This window comes from Capsicum annuum, chromosome 2 (assembly GCF_002878395.1).
Source record: "Capsicum annuum cultivar UCD-10X-F1 chromosome 2, UCD10Xv1.1, whole genome shotgun sequence".
Classification (NCBI taxonomy): Eukaryota; Viridiplantae; Streptophyta; class Magnoliopsida; order Solanales; family Solanaceae; genus Capsicum; species Capsicum annuum.
In genome coordinates this window covers 149,890,132-149,910,290 of record NC_061112.1, presented here as the reverse complement: position 1 = coordinate 149,910,290, position 20,159 = coordinate 149,890,132, and the positions used below count along the sequence as shown (strand labels likewise).

At 38.0% G+C, this 20,159-nt stretch overlaps 2 protein-coding genes across 5 annotated transcripts; one reads left to right on the top strand and one right to left on the bottom strand.

Annotated features, from left to right (window-relative positions):
* Positions 1–118: 118 nt before the first annotated feature.
* Positions 119–6,573, bottom strand: LOC107860505 (ARF guanine-nucleotide exchange factor GNOM). The gene is made up of 3 exons (XM_016705886.2): positions 6,383–6,573; positions 4,846–5,642; positions 119–4,108 (listed from the first exon to the last, which is right to left on the bottom strand). The coding sequence occupies exons 2-3, from the start codon at positions 5,554–5,556 to the stop codon at positions 554–556; spliced, it is 4,266 nt and encodes a 1,421-aa protein (XP_016561372.1). The 5' UTR covers positions 5,557–5,642; positions 6,383–6,573; the 3' UTR covers positions 119–553.
* A 265-nt stretch (positions 6,574–6,838) lies between these two features.
* Positions 6,839–19,052, top strand: LOC107860504 (CSC1-like protein HYP1). 4 transcript variants are annotated; one of them, XM_016705884.2, is made up of 12 exons: positions 6,914–7,230; positions 8,138–8,205; positions 8,329–8,516; positions 10,025–10,177; positions 11,140–11,203; positions 11,291–11,500; positions 12,321–12,509; positions 13,794–14,092; positions 14,196–14,472; positions 15,618–15,893; positions 16,952–17,185; positions 18,636–19,052. In XM_016705884.2, exons 3-12 carry the CDS (start codon positions 8,497–8,499, stop codon positions 18,801–18,803), a joined length of 1,890 nt encoding a protein of 629 aa, XP_016561370.1. In that variant the 5' UTR covers positions 6,914–7,230; positions 8,138–8,205; positions 8,329–8,496; the 3' UTR covers positions 18,804–19,052. The 4 variants fall into 4 exon arrangements, with proteins under 4 accessions (XP_016561368.1, XP_016561369.1, XP_016561370.1 ...); XM_016705885.2 differs by having other exon boundaries at positions 6,944–7,230; positions 8,146–8,205; XM_016705882.2 differs by having other exon boundaries at positions 6,839–7,230; positions 8,146–8,516.
* The last annotated feature ends 1,107 nt before the right edge of the window (positions 19,053–20,159 follow it).

Genomic DNA, 20,159 nt, shown 5'->3' with positions numbered 1-20,159 from the left:
TGAAAGGATATTACTTTGTAACATGCTGCATTTTATGTTTTCAGTACTCTTGCATTAAACAGTACAAGAGCAATTTATATCTCATCATTGGAACACACAATTTCTAAGATACCATATGTGTCAGTCTGACCGTAACCTTTCATACTATCAATATACCAATCACTATTTTGTAGTATGGCCAATATTGTACAGCCAAAATGGTAACAGCTAAGTTATCAAACTTAAAAGTGCAGAGACAGCTACAGAAGCACAAAATTTCACGAGGCAAATCCCCCTCCCTAGTCCCTAGTCTTCCCTCGAAAGCCAACAAGGCTCTTTTAATGGTAAAACACCATATAGCATTCAGAATGGAGATATCACAACTTATAAACTGGAAACCAGCTTTGCTACGGCAGGATGCAGCTTGTGCTTCAATAAACGTGTTTTGCCTAACACCTGACACGTTCCAGCTACAAAATATATCTTCTCACCATGCTAATGCTGGTGCTGATAAAGAATGTCAGTTTCACCAAATGAAAGCGTTGTCAACAGCATGAATCTTCAATATGGGCTTTTAACTAGGCGAGACTAGAACACTTCCCTCTGAGAGAGGACTACATCCAGCTTGGATGTGCTGCTTTTGCAACTGCTCCAATTCACTGGAAGGAAAAACATCTGATTGAAGGGATGGACATATTTTGTGCACGTGCAACCACGTTAGCTGCCAGAAACTGTCCCCTCCTACAGGATCACTTGGTATCAGAATTCCACTAGTTTTCATGACAAGTAGTGTGTTCTTTAGGAGTTCAGGGACAAGTTCCGGGATCTTCTCACTGCGTCTACCTTTGAATTTCATCTTCATGCATCTTTCAGTACGATCCAATAACCCTATCCATAGTTTGCAGAAGGACGGTAACTGTGAGAGCTGCTGCAGAGAATGTAGAAACACTTTGAACATGAGCTTCAGAGACAGAAAAATTGCTCCTTCTATGCTCCTATAATCCTTCATGGAACCCTGTGGGGCAAGTTCCAGCAATTCATCCAGCATTGTAAAGATCATCTGATCAAAACACTGGAACCAAAGATCAGTTGAAATGTGAATCCCCTCAACTACTGTCAAGCACCTCTGCAACATCAATATGGCATGACTTCGCACCTCTTCTCTCCAATCCAAACAAAACTTTCTGAGTCCCTGTACCAACCTCAACCACATCTCAGTTATATCCTGAGACATTTTTACAGCAGCCTCTTCCCCCAGAGCATCCTTTGTCTTGTGAGACCATCTAACAAGACAAACAAGTGACCCAGCCATCAGGTCTAAGGATCTCACAGCTTGATCAGCATTTCCAATGCGGGAGTCAGCAAAGTGGCTGGCCGCATTTAAACAAAGGATATAATTAGCAGGCAATAGGTGGGCTCCATCAGCCATGATGAATGATAGAGTTTCAAATCCTGCTTCAGAAGCTTCTGGATGCCGCGCTGTAATAGAAAGCAGAGATATAATTGTCCGCCAGCCCATATGAGATCGTATCTGCATAGCGTTTGCTTTGACAAGGTGCATCACCTCCTGGGTAATCTGTTCAAGAAATGCATCAGCGACCCTTGCATCAAGCTTTAAGACGAGTTGCAGTGACTTAAGGAGCTCATCTGTAAGGTTTTCCTTGTAAGGAAGCAACCTTTGGCATATGCGAAGCAAACCAAAAACAGCTCTCTCTACCAAAGTACAAGGCATTGTTGTTGATTGGACCACACTTGCTATGTGCTCATAAACAACCTGCCAGAGAAGCATTATCCTATCCCGGTTATTTATCGTGATTGCAATCAGCAACTCTAGACAGAATACTCCAGTCTCTTCATCTTCTAGAGAGATGTTTCCCTTACGAGGCCGGCCCGCAGCCATCACTAGGGACCGGACAAGCTGTGAAAGGGACTCTGCTTGCAAAAACTTACTCTCAGCAAAGATGCTATCTATGTGACAATTCTGAATAGTCTGAAGAGTCTGCTGACGGGCAGCAAGCTGCTTTTCATTTGGCTGAGGGGCAGGTTCTTCTGCATCAAGATATAACAGTTGGCTAAATCGGCCCATTAAGCCAGATGACTTCCTTGATGGAGCCAATGAAGGCACATGAGGTGCTGATGGGGAAATTGCAGCAGGTTTGCTTTTGTCGACATCAGAAGTACCCTCCACGTCATCGGCAGCATCACTAAAAAGACGAGTAGGAAGAAGACCAAAGTTATGCAAGCTCAAAATGCAGTCCAGAATGTTTTTCCAACCAGAACGAATATGGTCCCCATACTTGTTCGCTATTGTGAAGACAGCTAAAGTGGCCCATCTAGCTTTATTATCTTGGGCAAATGCCACAATAAATTCATCAGTATATGATGGAAGCAAAAGAGTTGTGAACTTGCAAAGAGATACTACTAAATCATCCAATACATCATCAAAGCTGTAGGAAGCTGAAATTTTGGCGATGGCAAGAAATCCATCAATGCATGCTTGCCAGACATCTTCCAGCTCCACATGATCTAAAACCACTGAGATGGAGGCGATTGTCGGACCAGACAGCATAGAAAACATATCATAATCAAGATAAGGTCCATGATCAGAGACAATAAATGGGGAAGTTTGCCTTGATTTGTGGACTAGACCAATCCAATGGCTTGGTGCCAGTAATGGGGTGTCAGCACCTCGATCTGAGGAAATTCGGATCTCATTCTCACAGATGGAGTGGAAAAGCTCAGACAAAAACTCTCGAGGGAGGTCATTTCCTCCATTTATTCTCCGGTTGTTGCGGATGAAATCTTCCTCCTTCATCTTCTTCTTGACCTGTGTATTGTGTTGATCCGTGTTCAGCATGATAAGTGAATATGATAACACGAGTGCAGCATCTTTATTAACCAGAACATCTGGTGACTGCTCATAATATCGTTCAGAGAACGCTTCAAGCACCCTATGTATTTTTTGTGATTCTCCAGGCAATCTGAACGTCTCCAAAAAGATTCGCAAGGCAGTGTCTATGTTAATATCCCGAAAGTCAAATGTCCTTGAAAATTCATGAAGCACTTTAATATAGAATTCTTCATGACTTCCCAAGAGATCCCCAACAAGATTCTTATCCAAGCCATTTGTAAATCTAAAGAAATATGCTACACTTTCTGGATCCAGTTTATCGGGTAACAGATGCACTGCTTGGAGAAATTCTATACCCTTCTTTGGATCACGGTTAAAGTGATCAACTCCAACCGACAACTTCTTCTTTATTTGCTTCATCTTATGAACAAATGGAACCCAATGATCAGGATCATTATAGTCCTTGCATATTTCTGTCCAAAATGGTTTATATTCATCGAGATTAAATGAACCTTGTTCTGAAACTAATGAATCCTGGCCTACTCTCTCAGCCATACCCTGAATCATGGCAATTAGACCTTCCAAGGCAAGAGTATTTAAAGCTGAAAGTGGGCTATTAACTGGAAAGGTGCTTTTTGATAACAGGTTGGCAAGTTCCTCAAAAATATTGCAGCAGGATATGTCACAATCATAATTTGCATACATTTCTGCAACGAACATATGCTGTCTACAGAAGTCAACAAGTGTTTCCATGGCAACCTCCTGAAGTTGATAAGATGCTCCATGCTTGCTCTGGGCAATCCTCAGTAAAACACCAGAGAAATAGGCTTCGAGCTGTAGCTTTAACTTAGAACGCATATGATGATACAAATTTAGAACAATGCTACAAACTGTAGAAAGAATTAAAGGACTCATTGACAAGCCAAAACGCATCAAATTGCGGAACAATTCCTCCTGTATCAGAGCCAATAACTTGGGATGATTTCCAAAAGAAGCACCACCTAGCTCTATGGCTGAATTAATTAAGCCCAGCGCAAATAATGGGACATCTTCTTCATAAGCTATAGGGTTGGATCTTGATCCAACTTCAATGGACTCCAGCACATTCAGAAGAGAACATAGGAAATGAAATATCTCCACCATGCAGGGGACCCCGTAAGGATCCATCATTGGGTTTTCTCCATTACAAGCGACATCCCTTTTTATAGTCTTCTCATCTGTTGGATCATCCCCTATAGCCACATTAACAGATCCATTATCTTCTCGTTTCTTGCCAGCCTGCAAGAAAATGGCTTTATGAATCACAACATACAAGGAGGTGATACTAGCATTCGCGTTTCGAGACTTAAGAAACCAAATATCTGACACTCAAACAACCCTACATTGATATAGTTTCGAGTTCAGGAAAACTATCAAAGGCAGTAAACACCCAAGTCCCCAACATGGTTAGTAAATTCCTAAATGTCTAAAATGCATCACAGGAGACCCAGTTCAAGGACTTCTCAGAAAAGCAGCTAAAATTATCAGCTTGGGCTTAGGACTAAATTAGCACACAGGCTGAATTGTAAGCAATAAGTGTGCAAGCTCCATACTTAGGAGAGTGAGCTAATACACAGGAAGTTCACAAGACTCAAAAAGTGTAAATCATTCTAGGGTCAAGTTAGAGAGCGCAATTTACATCAATGGCATTGGATTTACAAGAGTAATCTTTATTCCTTAGCATCTCCATGTTAGGATCTGCAACTGCTTATTAAAATAAGGCTTGTATAAAAATTAATTAATCATGTTTACATAATAGCTGGTCATTTTCTATAAAGTGTTTACCATGTACGGTAACCTCTGATTAAGAAACTGATGTAGTAAAAAGTTCTAAGTAAGTTCATAATAAGATCTAAAGAAAACAAGCCCTTGTACGTGAAACAGTGCTCCTTTTGAAAATTACGTGTACATGAAAGTGAATGTCATAAACTCCGAGTAAAAATACAGGGGTCGAAAGGATAGAGAATCTCAATTACCTCTGGATCAGCGCACACTCTGCTTTCAATGTCAGGCAGGAGAATGAAGATACATCTAACCAATTCATGCATCGTGTGGCGTGCTGTTCTCTGCAGAAGTTCACTTTTGGCACTTGCTTGATGAACCAATCGGAAGCAACTGTTTACTATGTTGCATACATGATGGTTGGTCAAATTCTTTGATGCTTCACTTTTCATACAAGCTAAAAGAACTTGAAGTATTTTCATAAGCACCACTTCCTCTGAGGCAGGATCAGTCACTTCAAAGCGGCAGCTTGTCACAGCGTCAACTATCCGATGCAAAGCTTTGTCCACATTCATGTCAGCTGCTTCAATTATTCCTAGAGTCAAGAACTTGTAAACAGATGACAACGCAACACCAGTTATAGGTGCACCAGTCTCATCAGATTGGATCACATCCAAGAAGGGCTGAAGGTATAAAAGCGGATCAACACTGTTCCATCCATGTCGCCATGAGAATATCTTTTTCCTTAATTCCTTGAAAGATTGGATGAGAGAATACTCTAGTTGATCATCTTCAGCAGCATAACGAAATCCCCACCTAACATTTCTCCTCATCACAGCTAAAACAGCACCAATTTCTGAATTCACCATACATTCTAAGGCACCCTTGGAAGGCTTTATAGAATGACCCCTGGGTTCTGAAATTGGAGTATCGACTTCACTCTGCTGATTAAGGCACCCCATCATAGTTTAACTTACGATTCAGTTCACTTCAATTGGAAATGACTGAAAAAGAACTATGAATCAGGCAGCTGCTTGGCCGAACTGTTCCCCTGAGCAGCAATAAGTTGTTTGATGTGAGATAAGTAACGCAACGCGATAACAAAGGATGAAAGACACTCTCTGTATCTCGTCCATGCTGATACACGTGGATACGAAACTAAGACTGAAAGGTCAAAAAAACTGACAGGTACATAGCAGAACTATATGAAAACCGACATCAAGACATCATCAAGAAAGAAACTTCAGAAAATAGTTTATTTGTTATACCAAAGATAGTTACTTCTTCACAGAATATGGCGAATGTAAGAGGACTATATACACAGATATATCCAGGACACATAGATACATTTTTTACTGAACTGTTCTAATTCAATTTAGCTCTGAAAATTAGTCCAATTAACTCACGTAAAGCAGAATGTGACAACTAAAACAAGGAACAACGTGAGTATACATTTCAACCCAATCCACCTTGGAACAAAAAGAAAGGAGAAAAAACAGCCAAAAATATTCAACACCATCATGATTAAATTCCTCAAATGCGCCACCACCAAGAGGGAACGGGCATATAAAGGATCTCAAAAATGATCCAAGATCATCCCTTCAGCGAATTATTAAAAAATGAGAATTAGATCCTATACAAGTCAGATATAACTAAATGATAAAATATACAATCAGAATTTCCAGATCTAAATCAATTTCCAGTCAGATTAGCAAAATTGAGTAATCAAAAAGAAAAACATAAGTGGATTGTGAGGATTGAGGTAAAGGGAATTGGGGAAATTCGGGTTACCTTATAGACGATTGCAGCCCTAAATTGAGAGCTGTTCGTCTCCAGGGACCTCGGAGTACCCAATTTTGCTGCCTTTTTTTTTTTTTTTTTTTTTTCTTTTGATTTGGAAGTTCTTCTTTCTCAAATCTCTATGGAACGGGTCAGCGTTCGGGTTCTTTTTCTAATTTGGAAAAAATACACGTGCTCTCTTGTTATATGTTCTTTTTCTAATTTGCAAAAATAATATTTTACTATTATATGTTTTTTCTTCTCATTTTCCTCAACTAGTTCCACACACTGCTCACAGAGATGCAAACTTTCCTAATATTACATGAGACTTTCACTAAAATACGTTTTGATTTTGAGCTAAAATCATTTTTCTTTATTACTATTTGTCTATTTCAACATTTAATTGCATAGCATTATTAAAAATTCAAAACATTTATCTATCAATCACATGTATTGAAAATTCATCAAAATAGAGTACAAATGTAATAACAATATTAGTATTAACTTTTAGTACTAACTATTTTTTACTTTCTAATAAAATACAAAACTAATTTATATATAAAAATTTAACAAAAATGAAGACCTTTCAGAGAAATAGGGCAAAAATCTATTTCCCCTTATTTCGAACCAAATGGATCGGTGGAGCGTTAGGTAAGGATGACACGTCGGAGAAATGGCAAAGTCGGTAATAAAAGTGTTAATCAAATCTCGAATCGCCGATATAGCACGTATACTTAATCATACGGTTTACTTTAACAACACTGAAGCTCGTTCTTCAATAGTAAAGCTTAGATGTTGGATCTCTATCTGATTGTCTTCTTCATTAGGGTTACCCTGCTAGCTCCTAACTTCTATTAAAGGTAAAATTAATCATCACCTACTATTATACTACTACTATTCTTTTGTTGTCAATTCAATTTGTATTCAGCTAGTGTAATTGATTGATGTTTCAAGTCCATATCCAAGATGGAAAATTATAATTATTGTCTAATTAATTGGCCGCACACTAATTATTTGGAGTAATGGGTAAAATTGCTGTCCTGTGACCATTCAAGCTTGGTAGAAATGCAAGGTAAGGCAATAGACACTTGTGGTCTGCACATAGCGGGAGCTTGCGTGCAGTGGACTGACCTCTTAAATAAATTGTTTGGCCTAGCGTTTGAAAGAAAATAATGCTTTTGGAAGGAGCAGGAGTAGTATTTTTCAGTTGAAAAAAGCAACTTTTCTCTAAAAGCACTTTGAAAAAGCTTGGCCAAACATTAATTGCTGCTCAAAAGTGCTAAAATTTATTGGTCAAACACAAACTGCTCTCCGTAAGAAGTACTTACAAGCTAATGTCAGAAGCTCGGTCAAACATGTTGTTAATCGGTTATGAAGGAAAAGGATTGAGAATTGACCGAGAAGAAGTGATTTTGAGGCGGATGGGGGTAAGGAAGAAGGAACCTTTTTATGTCTGTTTCCTTACTCTAGCTTCCTTCCTTATGTTCTGGAGCTTCTTAGCCTCTGTGATTGAGAAGTACTGTTATCTCAGCATTAGTAGCAAAAAAGATCCCAGCCAAATCCATATTAGCCTCTTATAACTAATTTTACAGCCAACGACAAATTTAACCACCGATTTGTTTTTTTTTTTATTATCTAATTGTTGGACTTTTAACTAGCTTTATTCAGGCATTACATCTAGTAGTTAAATCTTAGTTGTACTCCAGTTGCTGCCTTGTCGTAGTGATCTGTTAAGCCACTTTGAACTGAAATGTTGATTGGTCATAGTTTTGCAGACTATCTAGAAGTTGCGGTAAGCTGCATTCACGAGTGTTTTGATTTGAAGAGCTCATGTTGTAAGTAGACAGTTCAGTGAAAGGATTTAAGGAATGATCCTCGCTGCACTTTTAACTTCTGTTGGAATCAATCTTGGCCTTTGTTTTCTGTTCTTCACATTGTATTCTATATTGAGAAAGCAGCCAGGAAATGCTGAAGTTTATGCACCACGCTTGGTTGCTGAGGGGAAATCTCAGCAAACCGATTTCAATTTGGAGAGAATCTTGCCATCTGCTGGTTGGGTGACGAGAGCATGGCGACCCTCAGAAGCAGAGCTCTTATCCACCTCGGGCTTGGATGCTGTTGTCTTCATGCGTATTTTTATATTCAGGTTAGTAAAGTACTATTTCACGATGAAGGCTTGACGAGAATAATATATTTGTTATAGCTTCTGTGCAGAACCTCACACCTTTTGTTTATTTCCAGTGAGTGACATTTGCATTTTATATGCAGGATTTGCCTGTGCTAGATTAATTGTTCGATAATAAAACGTGCCAGTTGTAAGAATAGGAAGGAAAACATATGAATGAAAGTAGGTGCAATACACCACTGATTTTGCTATCTGGAAATGTTTGGTGTATTAATCTAAATTTGACTGATGGGCCTAGGATCACCGCTCATGTTATTTTTCCACTGCCCCCAAAAAACGCCGAGGATGTCAAAGTGATCTTTTATCCTTACCATTGTAATACTACTGTGCAGTTTATGTTGTAGCAACAATTCTGCTGAGTTATTTGCAACTTATACCTGTTACTGAAGAGACTAGGCGTTGACTAGTATTGCTTGCGACTCAGAGACAAGGTGTTGACTAGTGTTAGAAATAACTGAAGAAATAAGGAAAATGCTTTACTTGATTACTTTATGATTAATATGGAGTTGAAGATACACCTATTTATCAGTGTGAAATATACTATATATACAATGATTTATTCAACGTGAAATAATATATAATATACCAACACTTTTAACTCTACCTCCCAACATTGTTACTGGAAATTTTAGCACACCCTTCAAAGTTGAGGTAGGAAAACCAACTTGATTTCGCTTACTATGGAAACATGAGAGTCAACAGAAAGAGGACTGATTACTATTGTCGAGACAATTGCCAGAAAAGTAGCTGAAAAAGTAACTTGTGGGAATTTGGCCTAGAGAAATTGATAAGTGGATAAAATACTTGATTAAAAAAAAGGCCGTCCCACTAGATCGTCATTGAATTAGGCATTGTGTTGCCTGAACAGTCTTAAAAAATGGGCATAGAACCTTTGATACGGTTACCAACAAAGGAACTTAGCTACCGGAAAGGTTACTAAAAATGAAAAAAAAAAAAACCAGTAACCATGAAAAACAAATTGCTGGCTAGCAACAACCTTTCAGATAATGGGCGCATTGCTGCTGGATTGGTTAACTAAAATGAGAGCAAATATTTTGCTGTTAGGCGGTAAGCCAAACACTACTTTAATTTCCACCAAGCATCATAGATGCTTTCATTTCCCTGTTAGAAATAAGTAGAAATCATTAGAATATGTGACTTGACTAGTTTGGTAACAAGAAGCATCTGCTATATAGTTGATTTTTTTTCAATATCAAACAATATCGAACTTGATGCTTAACACTTCTAACACCCTATTTTTTGAAGATAAGAGAAAAACAACTTTACACCTATAGCATTGTAAAACTAACTTGAAACTATAAGTTCAAAAGGGAGTTAGCAATGAAGCAAGTTCAGTATTCATTCAAGATCACAACTCCGCAATTGTACCTTAATCTGGATCATTACTTTTTTTTTGACTGCTCTTGTTCGTTGTCTTGAGCTAAACTGGTTTCTCCATATCTCAACAGTGCTAAAGTTTTTACTTTTGCTGTCATCATGGGGGTTTTCATTCTTTTGCCTATCAATTACATGGGGAAACAACTAAGTCTTGATATTTTTGACTTGCCCAACAAGTCTCTGGAATCATTCACCATCTCAAATGTTAATGACGGATCAAACAGGTAAACTGAAGACCTTCCACTCTAATATTAATTCAACGATGATGTCAATAGGGGTTTTCTCACTACATAGAATCTATACATGGTGAAAAGTAAAGATGATCTTTGGCAATAAAATTGGATCACGTTCTCGTCTCTCCATGAAACTGAAATTGACTACTGGTCTTAGTCTTTCTCAGTTTGTACTGGTGATGTCTTTTTTGGTGAAACTATGGATTCTTTTGGTAACAAAGTGTCTACATCGGGATGTCAGATTAAAAAGATGTCCGTTGATATTATGCTGCTCAAGTAGCGGCGTGGTGGAATGGGGTCTGTGGGTCCTTGAAGTATAAGTTTTCAACAAGAAGCACTTTGTTATCATTCCAACAATGGAAATTAAATTGAGAACAACTATGCAAAAGCCTCATATACCTTTTCTTGGACATGTGTTTAATTCAATTTATCTTTGGCTAGAATTTATGGTAGCCTTGATAGTTGTGCATGTTTTTTTAGTTTTCAAGTTGGGCATCAGTTTTTACAACTGAATTATGGCTTAAATATTGTTTTGTTAAATCGTATTTTATCACCTGTTGTGCTTTTCTTGGTTATAAGAAATATCTCTCTTTCAGCTTTCCTCATGATAACACATTGCGTGTAACAAATCACATACATCCTAAAGTTTCTCAGCCGTTCACTAGTTATCCCAGACACTAGAAGCTATATGATATTTATCTGCTGAATGTTCAAAGTGGGCCCCTTAAAGAAGAACGTTATTATCAGAGTGTTCAGTAACAGCTCAACGCATAATATTCTGCATCTCATACATCAATGTCGTTATGGTGTCAATTTCTTGAACTAGTTGTATCTGAAATCATTTACCAATGGAACTTGAAAGTATCATTTAATGAATTTGGCAAAATACATTGATATGGTAGTTGGCACTTCACTTAATTAACATAGGAGTGTTATTTGTTTTGTCTTTCAAGGTTGTGGATCCATTTCTCAGCTGTTTATATCTTCACGGCAGTGGTTTGCTATCTTCTTTACTCTGTAAGTGATTTGACACATTTTTTTCTTTTGCTTCTTGTTCATCATGGCTAAACTTAAACTTACAATGAGATACTACCTTATTTCCAGGAATATGACTATATTTCATCAAAGCGAGTTGCTTACTTTTATTCATCAAAACCTCATCCACATCAGTTCACCATTTTAGTTCGAAGTATTCCAGCTTCATCAGGAAGAAGCTACAGTGAAACAGTTGAAAGTTTTTTTTCAGAGTATTATCCTGCTACGTATCTTTCACACTGGGTTGTCCGGCGAGCTAGCAAACTCCAAGGTCTCATAGTAAGAATGATAGCCACATTAATTTCAGTACAGTAACTTCAGTTATGATGGAATTTTTCTTTTTTACCATTTATCATCAGTTGTTAGTGATGTTTTTCTGTTTTTGAGTTGGTGTATTCTCTTATTATTTCCTTTCTTAAGTGGAAGTTGGTGTGTTCTTGTACCCTCTTTATTCTTTTTTCTTGTTAATATTTTTCAATAAAGATTTCCCAGCTTCCGTGTCTTGAGCCGGGGGTCTATCGGAAACAGCCTTTCTACTTCTCCAGAGGTAGTGGTATGGACTGCGTACATCTTACGCCCCAGACCCCACTATGTGGGAATATACTGGGTTTGTTGTTGTTGAAAGATTTCCCAGCTAATGCTCTTCTTTCAATCGCTGAAGTTGCTTCATCATACATTTATCTGATAAAACATGGTAGAATGTGATTCATGATACGTGGAAACACATTGGTGAATAACATGTTCTCATCTCTTTTTAAGCTATAATCCTCAAAATAAATTTCGTCCCAACTCCCAGATTTAATATCTTGTTGCACACCACATTCTGTTGTGCAATATCTAATATTACACTGGACAAAATCTTTCAACACACAAGAAAAAAAAGTAACGTAAATGTAGATTGCAATATTGAAAGTGAAGGAATTACAAGAACAATAATTTAAATTATCTGACATTTTGATCTGTACTCGTCGATTAATGAGTTTGCTGTGAATGCGAGACTTTCACAATAGTGGTGCAAGCAGAGTTATAATTTGGATGTCAGAACCTGTTGACCAGTTTGTTGTCTTGATATGGCTGTCTGTGCCATATGATTGTGCAGAAAAATTCTGATAGGTTGTACAGAAGGCTTGTGAACTTGAAATCAGCAAATCATGATCGAGAAAGGTTCGGGCGTGCTGGTTTCATGGGTCTTTTTGGACAGAGAGTTAATCTACTTGATCACTATGAAAAGAAGCTGGAAGATATAGAAGACAATGTAAGGGCCGAACAATCTTCAGCTCTGGGAAAGGTAATCATAGGGTTTACATAGTCTGATTGTGTATGCGTGATGCATGTTTCACAATACGGAATTTGTATCTGGACATGGCTGGCACTTGTCTCTTAAGTGCTTACTTTTTGTCAAAGTGTCAAGTTTATGCAACTTGATGTGTATATAGTTAGCAATACTTTAAATATTAGGGTTTTAAGTGCGGCTGGTCATAGATGCATTTGGTAAACAAGCTTACCAAGTTGCGTAATTAAACTATTTATCTAACACATGAATTTGCTAAATCCTGGAAGCCCTTGGGAACCAACAATCACTGCTGAATAATTTGGAATTTAAAATGTGCCAAAGGAAGTATGTGAAACTGTTTACTGTGGATTTGGTATAGTTAAATTTGTAGGCGAGTCAAGAGCATGCGTTACGATTTAGACTTATTTTAGATTCATTGACTAGTTATTCGATGACTAGGTGATGAAGGAAAACAATGAAATATAAGTAAACAAGATTAATAAAGTAAAAGCAAACAAATCTAGGCGAGCCCAGTGCGAGTATGAGCGCGATCGAGATCTAATCCGAGCTACCCGAGTCGCCGATAGAGCAAAGTGATCAGAAGCTGTATGTAATAAAGTATAAGAGACGATGCTTGGAGACCAAGAAAAACTGTCGTATTCAGTAAGAGCGTGAGAGATCAGATCACTTTACAAGTGAGGGACTATTTATAGATTACAACATTAGGCTAAGGCCAATCATAATTCAACAATAGAGCCTAAAGGACTAAAACCTATGCTGGCGAGCCACATGTTCGATCCGTTAGTAAGCCAGCTAATATATCTGCGGTGCTCAGCTCCATATGAGCTCGTCCACGCCCCCACGCCCCTGAGTGTTCTGACACTCGTCTCCTATTTGTCCCTTGCGCCATGTCACCGGGGGAGGCGAGCAGCAGAGTTCTTATACTTTACGAGATGGCGCTTCTGATGTCATTAACTCGAGAGAGGCTCTCCATAGTCTCTTTCCTTGTTGCGTCGATCTTTAAGCTGCTCCTCCTGATTGTGCCACGTGTCCTTAGGCAGATTTTTACCCCACACAGAAGCCATTCCACCACCGGCATGTTATTGCTTACCTCACACATATGTTGCAATAAAGAGCCCTAGGTAAAGAGTAAAAGAAAATTAGTTTCAAGATGCCATTGTCCATTTTCTAGGTTGCTAAAATGTTAGTTTTCATGCTCATCTATTTCCTATCTTTCTTAAGGTAGGCTTCGTGAATGTGTAGTTCTCTTCAATTAATTATGCATATCCTATATAACAGGAGGTAGGAGCTGCCTTTGTATCTTTCAGGACACGTTATGCTGCAGCTGCAGCTACACACATACAGCAAGGTGTAAATCCAACACAATGGGTCACTGAGCCAGCTCCTGATCCAGAGGATGTGTATTGGCCTTTCTTTTCAGCATCATTTCTAAAGAGATGGATTAGCAACCTGGTGGTCATTGTGGCATGCGTCCTCCTTACGGTGCTATTTTTTATACCCGTTTTAATAGTCCAAGGGCTTACACATCTTGAGCAGTTGGAAACCTGGTTTCCCTTTTTGAAAGGTTTACTTAGAATGTAAGTGGTAACACTGAAACTTCGTGATTTTCTGCTTAACGAGCATGTTACTATATTTTTGATGTCCTTGCATGGTGGTAAAATGAGTTCATGTGCCTTGCAGAGCAGTTGTTAGCCAAGTGATTACCGGATATCTTCCTAGTCTTGTACTTCAGCTGTTTCTCTATGTGGTGCCATCCATAATGATTATGCTCTCATCCATACAAGGATACATTGCTATGAGCAAAATAGAGAAAAGTGCATGCATCAAAGTTCTTTGGTTTACTATATGGAACATTTTCTTTGCCAATGTGCTTTCTGGATCAGCTCTCTATCGTGTTAAAATTTTTCTTGAGCCCAAAAATATTCCTGCTGTATTAGCTGTAGCAGTTCCAGGACAGGTGAGAACGGTTCAGTTATCATTATGTCAATCATCTTCTTGTAACAGAAGAAATTTGATCCTTAAATATGTTTAGAAGTTTTTACAATATCAACTATAGCTCAATCTATTGTTTTTGGATAAATTGTTATCAACATTTGAGTGAAAAATGAAAAGGAGCCTTTGGGACACAACAAGCTACATTGCCCAAGCAAACATGATGAAGAAGTGATTTTTCATCACTTAATGTTTCAATTTAGACTACCATATAATTGCTTTTGGAAATATCGTTGCAGCACAGACCAGGCTACATTGGTCACAACATATGTTTTCTTGCAATATATTACATTGAAGTCTAATTCTTTGATTAGGATTCCAAGTAAGAAGTAAAGAGTTAACCGTTTGGATTTTTGGACAATGACTGAAATGATGTTGACCGAATGTTTACATGGGGTTAGTGGTGATCTTTGCAGCTGCCCTTAAAAAGGGCAGCCCGGTGCACTAAAGCTACCGCTATGCACGGTGTCCGGAGAAGGGCCCCACCACTAGGGTGTATCGTACGCAGCCTTACCTTGCATTTCTGCCAGAGGCTGTTTCCAAGGCTTGAACCCGTGACCTCCTGGTCACATGGCCAGAAATGGTAAAACGATAGTTGAAAACTAAAGTGAATAGACGCTCCTCTCTTGTGGAAATATTCTGACAAAAATCTCTCTCAACAAAAAATAAACTGTTATTTAAGCATTTTCTTACCAAACTCACGAGGAAGCTCATTTTTGGTCAAATTAGTTAATTTTTTTATTGGGACAGATGGTTACTATTAGGTACTGAACGTGTTGGTAAATGCTACCTCTCTTAGCATTTTGCATATATATATGTGGCTTTGGCTTTGTTAAAAGGAAAAAAATTGGCCGCTTATGTGATTAGTTTAGTCACTAGAATCATATGAACTTTTCAAATGAAATGTTGTAGAATGTGATCTGAAGGCGGAAATTTCTGACGTCAAACTTTTATGTGGAATATGGATCTGATACGCTTGTTTTACTACTGTTTGTTATCAAGATAACACTGATGAGAAAGATGACAAAGTTCAGATGTTTGAGTGATACATGCTTATTGAATAATCAACAGGTACTACTAGAGAACACTCAGTTCCTATTCTTCTTGCAGGCAACTTTCTTTATCGCGTATGTGGTTACAACTGGATGGACCAGCACTTCCTCAGAACTTTTTCGGTTGTCGACCCTCGTTTTCAATTTTATAAAGAGAAATATTTGTAGGAAAGTAGATGATGAGTTTGAGGTCCCTTCAGTTCCTTACCACAGTGAGATTCCCAGGATTCTTTTGTTCGGCCTCCTTGGTATAACATACTTCTTCCTCGCTCCCCTAATTCTGCCATTCCTCTTGGTTTACTACTGTCTGGGGTATCTCATCTACCGACACCAGGTTGGTTGCACATTTTTCTTCTGCTTCTTTGGGATACATAAAAATGATGAATTCTATATTTTGGGACATTCTATATTTTGGGACCTTGCTAATGTGGGATGCTTTGTGCACCAGGCTGCCCTTTTTTTTTTTTTGGTCTTTTCTATATTCTGGGAACTGGGAAGTATTAAAAGGAGAAAATGAAATGTTGAAATCTTCGGAGTATTCCTCTTGCAACATACCATGTTATCAATTCTCAAGAGTTTCTTTACGTTCTTTTGAATAGCCTTACACCTCATGTTGTGCTTTATTGAGTTCATTGCTAGTTATTTCCTTCTTTTCAATTTAAACACACTGAAGGCGGTGAGACTTCAATGCAGGACTTCTACCTGTTCTGTTACCATGTTAAATCATATGGCTGCCTCATCTAAAAGGTTTTGTTAAAGAGGAAATGTTTATTTATTTCTATTAGCTGCGACTATATTAATATATTCAGTGAAAAAACCCGTAAGACCTACTGCTTTTGTTGTATGTCACGGCAAATCATGATTAGGAGTCACTATGTATTAAAGAGTATAGCTGGTTACTTTTACTTCTTAGGACCTCAGAGTTCTTTGGTTTCATTCTTTGTTCCTAGTTGACTGCCTGAAATGTACTTGGGTAAAGATAGGGCATAGTGAAAGAAAAAGATCCATATAGGTAATATTTACTAGTTGGGAATCAGTTTTAGTATTTTAGTCATTTAATGCATTGATTTTGAACCAATTACTTTTTAGGGGTATTTTGACACAAGTACAGAAAAGGTATAGACAACTTTTAATATTATTACTGTTACTATTATATATATATATAAAAAAACTTAATTTTGCTCTTCTTTAATTTGGTATGATGATGACATGAGTGAGCTTAACGTGGAGAAATATGATCAGGGAGGATTCATGTAGCTTAATTTATTTGCTTGTGACTGAAGCATAGTTGTTGACTTGTTGTTGATGTTATTTTCGGCTGTTGGAGAAATTTTTGTGAAATATCAAAACTTTTCTCTGGTGTTGATCATGTTTTATTAATTTTTTGAGCAGCTACTGAATGTATATGCACCCAAATATGAGACTGGCGGAAAGTTGTGGCCTATAGTACATGATTCTATGATCTTCTCCTTGATACTGATGCATGTCATAGCCATTGGAATATTTGGGCTAAAGAAACTTCCTCTCGCTTCAAGCTTAACAGTTCCTCTTCCAATCCTTTCTCTTGTGTTCAACAGCTATTGCAGGAGACGCTTCCTGCCTATGTTCAAGTCTTATTCTGTCGAGGTACATCTGCCCATTTCTTTCCTTGTTTTGTAGATCGTGGTTTATATAGCTGATTTCTTAGTTTTTTACTCTGTAGATCCTATTAGTTATTAAGTAAGCAACTAGTGCGGAAGTTGTTTCTTTTCTTTTGGCCTTTATTGGTATGGTAGTCCACTAGTCCTATTGGGATCCTTGGAGAATTCGATCGACTTGGCAAACTTTTTGATTTGACAATTTCTCTATTTGGTAACTTCGTGAACAATAGTGATGCTAAAAGAAACTAATGGCACTCAATCTGTGTAAGTAATTGATTCTTAACCATAATCTACCTTTTCATTTTTGTTAGACTTATCACATCTTTCGTAAAAAAGCCACGAAGCTTCTTTTGGGAGGTTTGTCCTGAAGTCCAAAAGCTGTTGTAGAGAATGCTATATAATAATAGGACTACGAGAAGCTCTTTTAAATATTGCAAGAGAAATCGCCGCCCACGGAGAGAGTAGAAGGTGCTGACAAACTTGCTAAGCATCTTAGGTTCCATCTAGCTTCTCATAGAAATACAGTAAGCATATTGCCCACTTCCTACCTTTTCTCGTTTTGATGCCTGAGAAATTCCCGAGGGACACTGGTGCATGATTCAAAACTGGATCGATAATGAGCCCGCCGCTCCATCCTTCTCCACTTGAATACCAAGCTTTTGTATGTGGCAGGGGAGCGAACCCGTGACATTTCTAATCAACACATCACAAACTGCACTCTTACTACTAGACCAAAGTTTGTTTGGGGTGTGTGGATGTGGGTGGTTGGGTGGGGGGAGGGACACTTCCTACAATTTGGTTTAAGGGTTAGGTACATTGCTCCATAGTGTACGATAGAGTTCACACTGTAAAATGATTCAGGAAGTCCCTCTGAACGTAGCTCCCATCCAATTCTTGTGGAATTTTGAGAAGCATTTAAGCATAGTGTTAATAGAACTGCTTACCATCTGTGGTCTGGTATCAGCAAAATATGTGAGCAATTCAGAACAAAGTTACCGGTTGTTGCACTTAGTAAAGGGCTGTATCTCTTGCATCTGGTGACACTACGTTGACGATGCATACTACTTGTGAACAATCTAAGGTACGTTATTTAATGAATGTCTGAGTGACTCGACTGCTTATTTTAGTGCAAGGGAACGGATAAGCCTGCAAGTCAAGGATGATTTGTTGGGGTTACTGTGCTTGGCTAGTAAGTCGATTGTAACTGTTACTCAAATAGGTGACATTCTTGCATGGAGCATGGTTGTATGATGGGATAATTGCATAATTTAGATATTGAGATTATCACATAGATATTTGATGAAACTGAAAATGATTACTTGCTCTTTTCATTGAGCAGTTTTATCAATTCTTATAGTTCTATAGGCTCCTTATTTGAGTTACCGTTTCCTAACGTGTATAGTGATTGTTTATCTGCCTTTCCACGAACACTACAGAGTTTGCTAAAAAAGGACAAAGAGGAGCAAAATGATCCTACAATAGCAAGTTTTCATGATAGATTAGCCACAGCTTATCAAGATCCAGCACTGCTGCATGTCGGATATTCTGGAAATAGTGCTAGTATCACTGCCCCCCTTCTTAATACTGCTGAAGTTGATGCTTAGGATGTAATCGAGCTGTTGCTAGCTGTAATCACTGTACACTTTTAGTTCGAAAACATGTGAATTTTACAGGTTTGTAAGATGATCTCATTATGGGATTCATCAGTATGTAGTTTTTGAGTTCAATCTGGTACTCTGTATAACACCAACTTTTTAGTTTAGTTCAATACTTGGATAACACCATTTTCTTGTTGACATTTCGCTGTTGTATGTAACCTTGAAATCATAATGGTGCGACTAATTTTTATTTCACATGTTTAAGACCCTTTCAATTTTTATTTTTTTAATTACCAACACTAAATGACTTATCATCGACTTGTGGTCTCATCATGGCCTACTGCTAAACAGATACCTGCTATCTCCCACTAGCCTAGATACCAGTTAACACTGCTCAAGGGCAGAGGTGAAGAAATCACCTAGTGGTTTAGTCGATGCTGATCTGAACCTTGATTTCATGTTTTTCACGCGTTTCATTGATGACAAAGTCACACTCCGGAGCTAAAACCACTACTTGGTGCAAATCAGACTTATGTCAGTCTGAACAGAATTCTCCTTTTGTTGGTGCTCTTATAGCTAGATTGATTTACTTTTTAAGTCATCAGATTTAGAAGCAACCGCTAAAAAAAATAGTCGTTCCAAAAGTTTACTATGGCAGGATCACACCATATCTAAATTTGTTGACAATAACCTAATGAGTATCCTGGATAGTGCAAATGCATTTTTTTTTAGTCAGACTTGATCCTTGACAAGGTAGTCCACAACTAACTTTAAAGACTGATCCTTCAAAGCTGTTCATATCCCATTTTTATATTTATATGGATGAACTAGAAAATGCCAAATGTGTATCCCCAAAGCTCCACTTGAGATACTTAGATTGGTCAATTATTTGCAGTTGAAGTACAAATAATTGAATTAAAAATATTCATCTTTGTGCCTGACGCCTCCATTTGTGTGTGAATTTTTTGGCTTTCAGTTTAATAATACATGAAACTACTAATTATAAAACAAGTTACATCACAAGTAGAAGAATTCTTGATCTTTTAATTTGGAACTTCCATGTGGAGGATGTAGAGTGGCCGTTGACCCTTATTTTTTTTTTTTCTCTCCCTCTTTGAGTCTTTACAGTTAAGAATTAACTCGTTTGAAGCCTGACCAATTCATGGATCATTTGCACGGTTAATTGAGTGGACTGTTTTTTGCATTTAAAAATAATTGGATGAATTTTGCTTCTGTCATTGGTGGGAACTCTAGATTAAAATTTGAAAGTATAGCAGCATCACACCCATGACTTAAAAATCTGGAGTCCATCACCGTGTGCAAATGCTTGATCCAGATATGCTCGGTTAGGTCTACTAAGAC